This window comes from Sapajus apella, unplaced genomic scaffold (genome assembly GCF_009761245.1).
Source record: "Sapajus apella isolate SASKATOON/1434 unplaced genomic scaffold, GSC_monkey_1.0 scaffold36, whole genome shotgun sequence".
NCBI lineage: Eukaryota > Metazoa > Chordata > Mammalia > Primates > Cebidae > Sapajus > Sapajus apella.
This window is the reverse complement of record NW_022436976.1, coordinates 30993022-31006645: the sequence shown is the minus strand read 5'-3', so window position 1 is coordinate 31006645 and position 13624 is coordinate 30993022. Positions and strand designations below refer to the sequence as shown.

Sequence of the window (13624 nt, the reverse complement as noted above, 5' to 3'; positions counted from 1 at the left end):
GCATGCCTGTAATCTCAGCTACTCAGGACGCTGAGGCAGGAGAATCCCTTGAACCTGGGAGGTGGAGGTTGCGGTGAGTCAAGATACTATTGTACTCCAGCCTGGGCAACAAGACCAAAAACTCTGTCTCAAAAAAACCCAAACAAACAAAAACCCCAAAAAACCCCAAAAAGCTTTTTCACCTGTGTCAAAACAACTGTTTTTGAAGAAGTAAAACCATCTTTATTCACCTCGCCAACATATTGCAGACAACCAGCCGCCCATGCCCACTAGCTGATCCTCAGAACCTGGGTGCAGCAGGACTGCCTACGTGTGACGCCCACTCACTGTTCTGTTACTTGTGGCCCATGTTGCACGGGGGTGCTGAAGGCATACTGAGAACCTGGACGTTAAGACTGGGAAAAATCACTCCCTCCTGAGCAACCAGAAAGGTACTAAGAACCTGATGCTACCTTTTTTCAGATTTACATGCCAGAGTGTTCAACCCAATCACCTGCAGGACCACCTCAAGAAACTGAAGTGGAATTTGGTGGTTATGAAACATTTATTCTTTTTTGGGGGGGCTGTGGAGCTCTTTTTTTCTTTTTCCTCAAACAAAAGCTTTTAGGGAAAGTCCAATATAAAACATGGAGCTACTTTGAATCAAGCTGGGTGAGGCCGGAGTCCAGCCCTCGTGGCCAGCCCCTGTGCCCTCCTTCCCCAGGGATTGTTTGGAACCAGGCTGCACAGTAGGAGGTGAGCAGCGGGTGAGCTCCGCCTCCTGTCAGATCACCGCGGCCTTAGATTCTCACAGGAGCCAAACCCGATTGTGAACGGCAAATGTGAGGGATCCAGGTTGCGTGCTCCTTATGAGAACATAATTGTGCCTGAGCTGAGGTGGAACAGTTTCATCCTGAAACCATACTTCCCCGCTGCCCCATCCCACCCCACCCTGATCTGTGGAAAAATTGTCTTCCATGAAACTGGTCTCTGGTGCCAAAAAGGCTGGGGACTGCTGTAATAAAGGACTTATGTCCAGAATATATATGTGAATTCATATATATCTCAATAATAAGAAACATCAAAATAAAAAATGTATAAAAGATGTAACAGACACTTTACCAAGAATATATATGAATGGCAAATAAGCACATGAAAATAAACTCAACGTCATTAGTCATTAAAGAAATGCAAATTAAAGCCACAATGAGAGACCACTACCCACCTATTAGGATAGCTAAAATTAAAAAGACTGACCATACCAAGTGTTGGTGAGGATGTGGAACTCTCATACACTGCTGGTGGAAATGTAAAATGGTACAACTATCTTAGTTCATGTAGATGTTAATATCAGGGGAATGTGGGTGAGGGGCATTGCCATACTGCCACTGCAACTTTTCTGTAGAATTAATTACAAATAAAAATAAAAGTAATTAAACAAGTTAAAATATATGCAATACAACTTTTTAGAGAGACTGTTTATCTTACAAAATAAGTACATTTGCTCAAATATGTCTGTTGGCTGTCATAGACAGTCATTGTCAGTGTAGAGAAGGTCAGCAAGGCCAGGCGTGGTGGCTTATGCCTGTAATCCCAGCACTTTGGGAGGCCAGGGCGGGCAGATCACCTGAGGTCAGGGGTTCGAGACCAGCCTTGCCAACACGGTGAAACCCCATCTCTACTAAACATACAAAAAAAAAAAATTAAACCCCGTCTCTACTAAAAATACAAACAAACAAACAAAAATTAGCCAGGCGTGGTGGCAGGCACCTGTAATTCCAGCTACTCAGGAGGCTGAGGCAGGAGAATTGCTTGAACCCAGGAGGCGGAGTTTGCAGTGAGCCGAGATTGAGCCACTACCTCCAGCCCAGCCTGGGTGATAGAACGAGACTCCATCTCAAAAAAAAAAAACAAAAAAAAAAAAAAAAAAAGAGGGGGGGTCCACAAATTTGTAATGCTTGCGTTTTTATAAGAGAAACCTCTGTAACCACTTTGTTTATTTATTGAGACAGGGTCTTGCTGTGTCCAGCCCAGGCTGGAGTGCAGTGGCGTGATCATGGCTAAGCACAGTCTCGATCTCCTGGGCTCAAACAATGCTCACACCTCTCAGCCGCTCAAGCAGCTGGGACTATAGGCTGCACCACCACGCCTGGCTAATGTTTTTGTATTTTTAGAGATGGGGTCTTGCTATGTTACCCAGGTTGGTCTCAAACTCCTGGGCTCAAGCAGTCTTCCCACCTTGGCCTCCTGAAGTGCTGGGATTATAGGCATGAACCACTGAGCCTGGACACAACCTATTTTTTTTGAGACAAAGTCTTGCTTTGTCCCCCAGGCTGGAGTGTAGTGGCGCGTTGTCGGCTCACTGCAACCTCTGCCTCCTGGATTCAATCGATTCTCATGCCTCAGTCCAAGCAACTGGGACTACAGAGATGAGCCACCACGCCCAGCTATTTTTGTATTTTTAGTAGAGATGGGGTTTTAGCTGGTCTCAAACTCCTGGCCTCAAACTCCTACCAGCCTCAGCCTCCCAAAGTGCTCAGATTACAGGTATGAGCCGCCACTCTGGCCCCTGGCCACAACTTTAAATTAAGTAATTCTTTTAAAATATTTTGCCATGAGATAAGAATGAGTTCATGTGTGTTACAAAAATAATGTGTGCTGGGGAGGGACACTCATCTATAATGGAGCAAAAGGCTCTCTGGCTACCACGGTCGGCTTTGCTGCCTTTGGAGGGCTAGGAGTGCTAGGGACTCCACAGAGCTCTTGAGCTGCCCTCACTGAGGGAATTTTGTGTATATCCCTCACCCCTTGTGGGATGTACCTTTGAAATGCATGTTTTACACTGGTTTCCAGCTTTCCCAGTGCAGTTATACTTCAGTGGCCCCCAGTGGTAACCTGTTTGAGAATGAACCCATTACTGGCTGTTATCCCTTCCCCATCACCTGCTGGTGCTTTCTTCACCTCCCAAATAAACTGCTTGCACTCAGACCTTTGTCTTAAGGTTGGCTTCTAGGGAAACCCAAACCAAGACAAACACTAACATTTTTTCAGGCATCCCGATGGATCATCCTATTGTTACACCCTGGGCTTGGGAACCTCATTTGGTGACCACTGCTCTGCTCTGCCATAGTGACTACATCTGTCTGTCTAGCCTCTCCTTGCACACTCTCCCAGTGGCAGGCAGTGCCCGCCCATTGCAGGGCAGCTATGATTGTAAAAGGGTCCTTTGGATGTTGAGCTGAAATCTGGCTTGTTGTGACCTTTGCCCTCCTGCCTGGGCAGGGCTGTAAGAGGGCATGGAGTTCTGCAGTTTGTTAGCAGGGCTCTGCTGGGGCTTCCAGCAATCCCTGGGGAAGGAGGGCACAGGGGCTGGCCAGGAGGCTGGACCCCTGGCCCCACCCAGCTTGTGTCAAAGTAGCTCCATGTTCATTATATATTGGACTTTCCCAGAAGCTTTTGTTTGGGAAAAAAAGAGCCCCACAGCAAAAAATTAAATGAATATAATCACCACCACATTCTCGTTCAGTCTCTTGAAGTGGTTCTGCAGGTGACTGGGATGAACACTCCAGCACATAAATCTTATAAAAGTAACATCAGGTTCTAGCACCTCCCTGCTTGCTCAGGAGGGTAGTGATCTCTCCCACTCCAGTGTGAGACGCTGCCAGGTTGTGGGAAGCCCTGGGCAGGCCAAAGATAGCCTTTTACAAGCCATGCCACCAGATTAACATCCAGGTTCTTACTATGCCTTCAGCACCACCTTGCAACATGGACCACAGGTAATGAGTGGGCGTCACACGTAGGCAGTCTTGCTGCATCCAGGTTCTGAAGATCAGCTAGTGGGCACGGCGGCTGGTCATCTGCAATGCCTTGGCAAGGTGAAGCATGGCTGGCATAGCTGCTCACTTTACAAGAAACTGAAGCCCACAGGAGGAACAAGTTTACATCGGTTGCACGGCGTGGTTGTTTTAGTAAACACTGTTAAAGAATGGGACTTGATTTGCTGTGTTAGGTTCTTATCAATACCTAAGGGTGATGGTTCTGACCACCATGAACACGGTACTGTGCCGTCTTTGGCTTTTTACCTTGAGTCCACAGCATCCCGGGGCACAGCTCTGGGAAGCTCCCCTTGTTCAAAGTGCAGGTCCTCTCATCCTCATCACTGTGGGCTGCTCGATGCCTGCCCTGGGCCTAAGCAAGCCCAGGTCCCATGGGCTCAGACCCTGCCATAGTCCTTTGGCCCTGAAGGCAGTTTCACCTTCTCCAGCTTGACCCTTGGAGCTCCTCCTTCTCAGAAAGTTTACACCTGTTCCCAGGTTCATGGATCCACTCCCTTTTCCTAGACGTGCTGCAGCATTAGCCAGGGAATGGGGGTTCACCAGTAATGAGAATGGATGACCAAGGAAGTGGGGGATGATTGTAGAGATGCAGAAGGTTCCGAAGCCTGACAGGTGAATGTACTGAGGCCAGAGCCAGGGTGCAGGAACCACCTTTCCTACTAAGCTTGGATTTGAAGGGCTTATTAGGAGAGGTCTCTGCTAGGTGGTGTGCTGGTAAATGTTTGTCTCTCAAAACAAAACAAAGCCTGTGATAGTTAATTTTATGTGTCAATTTGACAGGGCTATGGGGTGCCCAGACATGTGACCAAATATTATCTTGGATGTGTCTATGAGGGTGTTTCTGGATGAAATTCACATTGAATCAGACTGAGCAAAGCAGGTTGCCCTTCCTAATGCAGGTGGGCCTCATCTAATCAACTGAAGACCCGAACAGAACAAAAGGACTGAATGAGTGGAAAATCCTCCTGCCTAAGTGCTTAAGCTGGGACATCAGTCTTTTCCTGCCTTCAGAGTTGAACTCAAAGATGGGCTTTTCTTGGGTCTTGAGCCTACCAGCTTTTGGACTGGAACCTACACCATTGGCTCGCCTGGTTCTCAGCCCTTTGGACTCAGATTGGAACTACATCGCTGGGTTTCCTGGGTATCTAGCTTGCCTACTGTAGATCTTGGGACTTCTTAGCCTCCATAATCACATGAACCAATACTATAATAAGTCTATTTCTCTGTCTCTGCATGTGTCTGCCTTTCCATACAGTCATGTGATGCATAACATTTTGGTCAATGACAGACGGCATATACAATGGTGGACCCGTAAGATTATAATGCTGTGTTTTTACTGTACCTTTTCTATGTTTAGATATACAAGTACTTACCATTGTGTTATAATTGCTCACAGTATTCAGTACTGTACGATGGTTTACAGGTCTGCAGCCTAGGAGCCATAAGCTACCCCATATAGCCTAGGTGTGTAGTGGGCTGTACTATCTAGGTTTGTGTAACTACACTGTATGATATTCACAGTCATGAAATTACCTAACGACACATTTCTCAGAACTTATCCTCGTTGTTAAGCGGTGCATGCCTGTGTGTGTGTATCTCCTACTGGTTCTCTTTCTCTGGAGAACACTGATTAATACAACAGACAGAACAAAACAAGCCCCGATTTGTAGTGCTGCTAATTTCTGTGGTGAAAATGCTCCTGCTGTGGGTAATTTCAGGCTGCCAATGTCACTGAACATGGCAGTGGAAGGAGGACAGTATGATGACCCCTGTAAGCTGGTACAAGTCAGACCCGGCACACCACCGACCCCCTCCCATAAACACCTTTCTCACCCCTCCTCCACGATGGATCAGACTTCAGGTCTGCGGGTGAGGTTACTGGAAGTTCCAAGGACACGCGTGTGACTTTTCTTCTACTTTCAGCTTCCGTGAGGTCAGGTAGTGAACAGATTCCTGACACCCTCCTGTAAGAAAGTTGCTAAACCAAGCCAAGGCCCCTCAGGTGGCCCTCTTGCTTCCTCTCAGAGGTCTCGATGCCAGCAGGCCTATGGCTTGAGGCTTGTAAGGCAGCTGCCGCTAAGATTCAGATTTGGAATTGGGAGCAGCAACATATAGATTGTCCAGTCTAGAACCTAAGCCCAGCAAAACAAGGAGCTCTGGGTTGGGCCCTCAGGCACCAGCCCAGATAATGCCTTATTTATTGAGACAGTCTTGTTCTGTGTCACCACAGCTGGAGTGCAGTGGTACAATCCCAGCTCACCTTGGCCTCAAGTTCGTGGACTGGAGCAATCCTCCTGCCTCAGCCTCCGGAGCAGCTGGGCCTACAGATACTTGCCACCATACTTAGCTAATTTTCTAAAAATTTTTTTATAGACAGGGTCTCCCTATGTTGTTCAGGCTTGGTCTTGAACTTCTGGCCATAAGTACTCCTCCTGCAGCGACTGAGGAATCCAGGTTCCTTCTGAGATAACTCTCCTACCACCTATGGCCTAGTTGTCATTTGCACTGAGTGAAGGGGAGTGCCAGGAGACCTCATATAGGTTTTTATGACTTTTGTTTACATTCCACTGGAAAACTCCTAACATAAGGACACAACTGACTGTAAGGAAGGCTAGGAAAGGTAGTCTAGCTGTGTGTCCAAAGGGAGGAATGCATTTTAGTGGATAACTAGTGGGTCCACCAGTTTGTAGATGAGGACAGTAGTCTCAACAGGATTAACTAACTTGCTGAAATTGGCCACAACCAAGTGACAAAGCCAGGCCTTCGCCACCGTCATCTATCACCTGGACTGCAGTGGTGGCCTTCTCACTGGTCTGCTTACCACCGTGCACACAGAGGGATCCTTTCGACACATCCCCCAATCACACCCTGACGGTGATAGAAACAAACTTGTTCTTCCAGCCCTTGCCCCTGGGCTCATGGGTTCAGTGAGAGCAACTGAGTTGGGGAATGGCACAGCCTGCACTGGAGCCCAGATTTGACTCCACATTTTGGTCCCCCAAGCAAGAAACGACAAACGCCAGCTTCCAGGCCATACTTTTATTCTAACAGAAGCAGCAGCCTCACAGCCACGAGGTCATGTGTTCCAGGCAGTAGACACAGTGCCTGCGGCTGCAAGAGCCTGATAGGGGAGACTCATGCCTTTCTCCTTGGTCCCCATGACCAAAGAAGAAAATAAAAAGCACACACCATACACTGCCACACCCATCCCCACCCCTCCTTTTCAGTAATATCCGATTATTCATCCTTCTGGCCAAAGAAACTGGCTACAATTCTGATTTTACAGAAAACCTTCACGCAGCCAAGAAACTCAGGGCTCTGGAGGGGAGAGGTTTACTCTTGACACTTTCCACATGCATTGCCCCCTGGGACAAGTTTAACTCCACCCAAAACTATCACATGGATGGCCAGTGACAGGACTGGATACAAAAAAAAAAAAAACAACAGCAAAAGCCATGAACTCAGCTCACCATGCTAAGACTGCCTCTTTCCAGGCAAGATTTTACTGGAGCAACATTAACCTGAGGGTGATTCCAAAATACCTTCCCTTCCAAGCCCCAGGTTGTGGGTAAGGTCTGGATTTTGGTTACATGACTAAGGGCGACTGAGGTTGCTGGCATCTCTGGCCACGGTCCCAGTGGCTTAGGGATGGAGGCTCCACTGGCAAAACAATGGCACTGTTGGATTAACTAGCTCGTGTTAACCATTCATCTATAGCAAGTAGAATCATCAGTTTTGCACCGAGCAAGGAAGCACATGGGTCTCCTATGAGAACTAATGCCAGGATTCACATGCTTTGTAAAATAGAGAATGAGGTTTTTTCCTTCTGCCCCCACCAGAGGCCAAATGGGTTGGGTGGTTCCTTTGCCTTCTGAGTGCCTGAATGCCCCCAGCCCTCACAGGACCGTGCTCAGACACTAGCAGTGTGCCAAGCCTTGGGAGGGATGGGTGAACACTCTTCAGTCAAAGCATGACTATAAGAGGATTGTGGGACCTGGAATGACAAGGCAGATGCTTCCCTGCAAGCCAGGTATAAGCGTTTCTGAAAACGAGAATGGGAGCTGGCCTTGGGGCTGAAGGAAGTATCTTGAATGACAGATAACCCCCAAGCGTTCACTAGATCATTTATTTTTCCTCTGACTGTCCACCCAAATAAGGCTCTCCATGGGTTTTGCAACCACAGTATCTAAGACAATCAGAAGGGTTCCAGGGAAGTCTTGTCTGTAGTGATGTGACAGATGAGGAAACCGCAGCTCAGAGGACAAAGGACTTGCCCACCTTGCACAGCTCGCTGACGGTAGAGAGGGACTGAAACCTAGGTCTTCCGACTCACGCCTCACAACCATGACTGGCTCAGCTCCCTTAATTCCAGCTTCCCTTACATGACAACAATTCCTTCTCAGATTCGGGTTTTCACCTGAGGCTGGGCAGTTCTTAAGAGGGAGTTGCATAAACAACCAAGCTTTGAGTTATAACAAGCAGGGGAAGGATGTAGGGAGGCTCATTTCCCTCTAGAACGGAAATGGAACTTTTCTCTGAGCTTAGGATTTGTAAGGCACTGAAATTAACTACAGCTGGGGTGGGGAGTGGTGGGAGAAAGAAAAAAAGAGAGATGAGTGGTTGGAGAAATCAAGCTGATGCTCTTTTCTTCCAGCCCCACAGTGAGAATTCCACAGAAACATGATGGTGGACTCCATTTTCCTACTTGATGCTGTCCACTCCCCAGTCCCCATGCTGCAGAGCAGCGTAGACCCACTCCCACCAAGACAAAGCGGGTTTTGGGACAAGATGAGGCCAGCAGCGTTGGTGAGCCAAGAAGAATGAGCCCAGGTCTCCTGGATCCAATTCAGAGCGCAGACCACTTTCTCCACCTAGGTGTCCCAGACCGAGGCTAGGGCAGGATTCAACCCTGGAATGCCTTCTCCAGGAACACAGGCCCCTCCGAGTGGACTCAGTGGTGCCTGGGGTGGGCCTGCAGGCCGGGACATAGAGGAGGAAGGGGCAGGACGGCACCAAGGATGGTGGGGAGAACTTTGGCCTCGGACCTGGCTATGGCACAGCACATCTTGGGCCTCCCTGCCCCATGGCTGCCCTCCTGAGACCCCAGGGTGGGGAAGAGCTGTCCTTCTCCTGTAAGGGCTCGTCTGGCTGATGGAGGCGATGGCAGGGTAACTCCAGGGCATCCCCTTCATCATTCCAGCCAAGGCCCACGGCTGTGCACAGGTGACCTGACATGGAGCCTTTTCAGACTGCACTGCAGATGTGATGCTGAACGGGAAGCAACACGAGCTAGCACTTACCCAGCACCTGCAATGTGACCGCTGCTCAACTCAGAAGACAACCTGCAGGTAGGTATTACTATCCCCTTCAGCTGATGGAGAGACCCAGGCTCAGAGGGTTTAAGGGACTCACCCAGAGTCACACAGCTAATGAGTTCTAAATGGGGAACTGGACTCAGGCTTGTCTGCCTCCAAACCCCACATTCTTTCCATGCCACTGGGCTGCCCCTGGAAGCCAGGAGGAAGGTGGTGTTGGGCTGTCAGGGGGGGATTTCTGGAGGGGTTTCTCTCTGAAAGCGTGGATCTGGGAAAGCAGCCAAGCTCCAGTGAAAGGAAGATGCCTGACGACTCACATGTATCCGTCTCTCCAGGCGGCCTCCAGCTCAGTGCCTGGCGGCCTTGCAGATCTTGTCGTACACCTCGGGGAAGGCGTCCTGGCAACCAAGCTTCTCTCGCAGCTTGTGGTACAAGGAGCCGTCGAACATCTCCCAGAATTCCTCCCGGTCCATGTAGCAGTCGGCATACAGCATCTGGAAGCTGCAGAGGCGGAGAAGCCAGTGAGGACGCCAGGAGGCTCGGGGAGCGTGAGGTGCGAGAGAAGCCCAACCGCTCGCTCTGAAGCCCAGAAAGGGCTTGTGGAAGGTTTCCCTTGTTTAACCCCCTTAACCTGGTGAAGAAGATGGCGCAGGAATTCTTATCCCCCTTTTGCAGGTAGGGAATTGGGTTAGGTAGCTTAGCAGTGGAGGCAGAGTCAGGAGTAGAACTCAGACTGCTGGGCTTCTGCCCCTCTGCTTGGCCAAAGGCACAGGTGCCTCCCCTGATGGGGCTGTTTTCCTTTCGTGGTTATTGACTTTCAATAAGCTGCACATATTTAAAGTGTACAACTGGATAGGCTCGACACAGGTGCGCAGTCACTGCCATCCAGATCGTGGCTATGTCCGTCAGCCCCACACTTTACCCGCGCCCCTTGGTTATCCGTCTTCCTCTGCTACCACCAAGGCAACTACTGATGTGCTTTCTGTTAGTATGGATTCAGGTGTGTTTTTGGGAATCTTTTATCAAAGGAATCATACGGTATTCTTTTCTCCTGGCTTTCTCTGTGTTCCACTGCATAGTTTACTCAGGCTGTTTCTGGGCAAGCCTCTGTCCTGGGCCTCTCCGTGGTTTTCACATTCAGGAATCCCTCTCTCCTTAGCCTTGGCCTTTCCATCTGAAGCAGTCGGCCCTGGACACAGCTAAGCCCATACCTATGACCTGTCCCATGGGGGCAAGTGGGGTGACTCCCATTTCTGGCTTGAGCAGCTGGGAGGGGTGATGTGTTCACTGGAGGAGGGGGTGCAGGGAAAAGAGGGCAAGTGGTCCTGCAAGTCCACCCCGCCCAGCTTTCGTGCCTCACCTCCTGACCCAGAGGCTGCCACAGTTCCAGGGGCCCTGAGGAAGCAGTTCTTCAGGCCTGGGGCTCCTGGGTCTGGACAGAGCTGGCCTCACTCCCCTGGAACAGTACCCTGGGGCTCTCAGTTAGAGGGACCACACTACACTCTGGGCCACTCACCCATGCACGCTGCGAACAAACTTCTCCAACTGCCTCATGCAGGGTCTGGCTTCAAAGTGTTTCACACGCGGCTCCCCGTATGCTCCAATGTCAATGTACAGCTCTGCCTCATTTCCCTTGGGGTGCACCAGGCCTGGCTGGCTGGGCAGGATGAATGGACACAGCCAGATGGGGTAGACCTGGGTAGACCAAGGAGGTAGGTATTGGTGCTTTTTCTCCAACAGGTGACAGGCTCATGGCTAGCCCGCTCATACCCACGCAAATGGTTTTGCAGCATTCTCAAGACCACCCCCCACAAGGTGCTCTTGGCTTCACTCCCTGCCCCCCAGCCCTGGCTGAGAACACCCTGACTCCACTACCCTGGAGGACACAACTGGAGCAGGTCACGGGAGTGCTCGCTGCCAGGCCCTACGACTCCTCTCCCAGGGGGGCCATCGCTGAGCGGGCTGAGGCCTCGGTAGGCATAGGGACAAGGGCCTCATCTTAAAGTCGGGAAAACTGCGGCCCAGAGGGCAGGTGTGCCCAAGGTCGGTCACACGGTTCAGGGGAGGAGACCATGGATTCCAAGGGAATGCGCCTGGTGCGCCCTCCTTGCCCTGCCCCACTCACATGGATGTCATTTTGGAAGGTGTGCAGGGCCTGCTGCAGGCACTTCATGGGCACCAGCATGTCCTGCACCACGTGGTGCTGCTCGTACAGCTTGCGCAGGGTCTCACCCTGAGTCAGCTTCAGGAGGGAGATCTTGGGAGGCACCATCCAGCCAAAGAGGTAGCGGAAGATGGGGTTGTTGCCAAAGGGGATGATGTCCTGGAAAACACAGATTAGGGATGGAGAGAAAAAAACAAGGGTTGAATGTCTCCAAGTGCAAGGCGTTAGGGACCAGGTCCCCATTCTGTGCTCAACAGAAGCACGGCAGGGTCCCATTCCCCTCTTTGGAGGGGGCGAGATGGTACCTAGGACTTTACCAGTTGGATCTAGGTTTGCTTCTCAGCTCTGGCATTTACCAGCAATGTCGACCCCGGGCTAGTTACTTAACTTCTTTGAGCTCAGTTTTCTTATCTGTAAAATGGGACTTGTGAGGATAATGAGATATTAATGCCAAGTGGAAGGCACGCAACCCCGTGGCTGGGGTCTAATGATGAGGTAAATATCATTCCTGGTCTAGCTGTTGGCGTTCCATAAATGTTTGAGAAACGAATGCTGTTGAATGAGCACAGTGATACTCAGGGAACTTAGGCAATCTCCCTCAGGGCACACAGCCAGAGACAGCTCTCACGGGGCGGGTGTAGTCAGGCTCAGGTTCGACGAGGAGCCCATTGGTTTGTAGCATCCCCTGCTCACAGCCTGGAAACTCGCCTAACTCCCCCAGTTTGGTCTCCTTGGAAACCTTCTTGGGCAGAGGCTGTTCTTCTCTTCCATGCCTCAAACTGCCACCAGGCAGAGGCTGCCTCACTCAGCACCGCTGCCTCCTGATAATGCCCTCCACAACCCTCCCAGCTCTGCCCACCTCCAACAGAGACTTTGGCCCCTGGCTCACAACCTTCCTCCCTGCTTGAGTCCTGCAATGTTCCTGAGGGTCCCCAGTATCCGCGGATCCCTGATTCTCACAGCTCCAGGAGCCCTTGGCTGCTCCTCCATTCATTAGACAGTTCTGAGGGGCCTCTGAGATCAGGAACTAGGTTCAGTGCTGGGTGCTGGGGAACCAAAATAACTGAGACATGGTCTCTGGCACGGTGGCTCAGGCCTGTAATCCCAGCACTTTGGGAGGCCGAGGCGGGTGGATCACGAGGTCAAGAGATCGAGACCATCCTGGTCAACATGGTGAAGCCCCGTCTCTACTAAAAAAAAATACAAAAAATTAGCTGGGCATGGTGGCTCGTGCCTGTAATCCCAGCTACTCAGGAGGCTGAGGCAGGAGAATTGCCTGAACCCAGGAGGCGGAGGTTGCAGAGAGCCGAGATCGCGCCATTGCACTCCAGCCTGGGTAACAAGAGCAAAACTCTGTCTCAAAAAAAAAAAAAAAAAAAAAAAGACACCCACTCCCCCAGGTGTGGAAGACACAGGCCACTGGATGACAATGTGGGAAAAGTGGGGACAAACAGAGGCTGGGGCAGCTCATGCAAGGGTCCACATCAGACTAGGAGGCACAGCAACTCCCCAAAGCAGCCATGTGTGTAAGTGTTGAAGGCTGAGTGACCCTTTCCCTCACTTCCCTGGAGCTGCCAGACCACTCCCACAAAGTCAGGGACCTGCCTGCTTGCTTCTGCTAGATCCTCACGCCTTTGCCAATGTCTGGCACACAACAGGAGCCTAATAAATAGCATGGCTTTTATTGTTTCCTTGGTTACCTTTGGAAGATCTACACATGCCCACAACAGAAGTCCCGGTAGTACAAAGGTTGAGCCTCCCTGAACATTCCTGACCCTATTTCCCTCCCAGCAATGACCTGACCTCACTCCCCGCCCACCCTCAACTCCCCTCCCACTCCCTAATGGCAAGCATTGGTATAATGATTTGCCTACCCTTCAGGAGACAACTGATATACAGAGAAGCAGAAGAGCTTTGAGAAAACAGAAAGCAAAAAACCTCACAAATGTGGCATCTTAGTGTACCTGCTCATCACTGTACCCTCTGTACCAATGCAGAGAGCACTACTGCCTTTGGTTGTGGGTGCCTAATGTGTGCTGCAGGGGTCTGCAAATTTGGCCCACTCTCTGGTTGTGTTCCTTTACAAATTGTCCATGGCTGCCTCCAGGCTACAAGGAAGAGCAGTTACTAGAAAGTTCAAAAAACCTGGACTATATACTGTCTGGCCCATTGTATAAAATGCTTATTGGGCCGGGCACAGTGGCTCACGCCTGTAATCCCAGCATTTTGGGAGGCCGAGGAGGGTGGATCACTTGAGGTTTGAGACTAGCCTGGCCAACATGGTGATATCCCATCTCTATCAAATATAAGAAAAAAAAAAAAGGGCTGTG

At 50.4% G+C, this 13624-nt stretch overlaps 1 protein-coding gene across 2 annotated transcripts in view; it reads right to left on the bottom strand.

The window, feature by feature from the left end:
- Positions 1-6834: 6834 nt before the first annotated feature.
- Positions 6835-13624, bottom strand: part of DHCR24 (24-dehydrocholesterol reductase) — a 36767-nt gene continuing 29977 nt past the window's right edge. The window contains exons 7-10 of one of the 2 annotated variants that reach the window (XM_032296873.1): positions 11256-11453; positions 10647-10825; positions 9448-9631; positions 6835-9083 (exon numbers count right to left, since the gene is read on the bottom strand). In XM_032296873.1, the coding sequence (XP_032152764.1) occupies positions 9478-9631; positions 10647-10825; positions 11256-11453 (531 nt within the window). In that variant the 3' untranslated portion in view covers positions 6835-9083; positions 9448-9477. Of the gene's footprint in view, positions 9632-10646; positions 10826-11255; positions 11454-13624 lie in introns of both variants that reach the window. The other variant, XM_032296872.1, reaches the window with a different exon arrangement.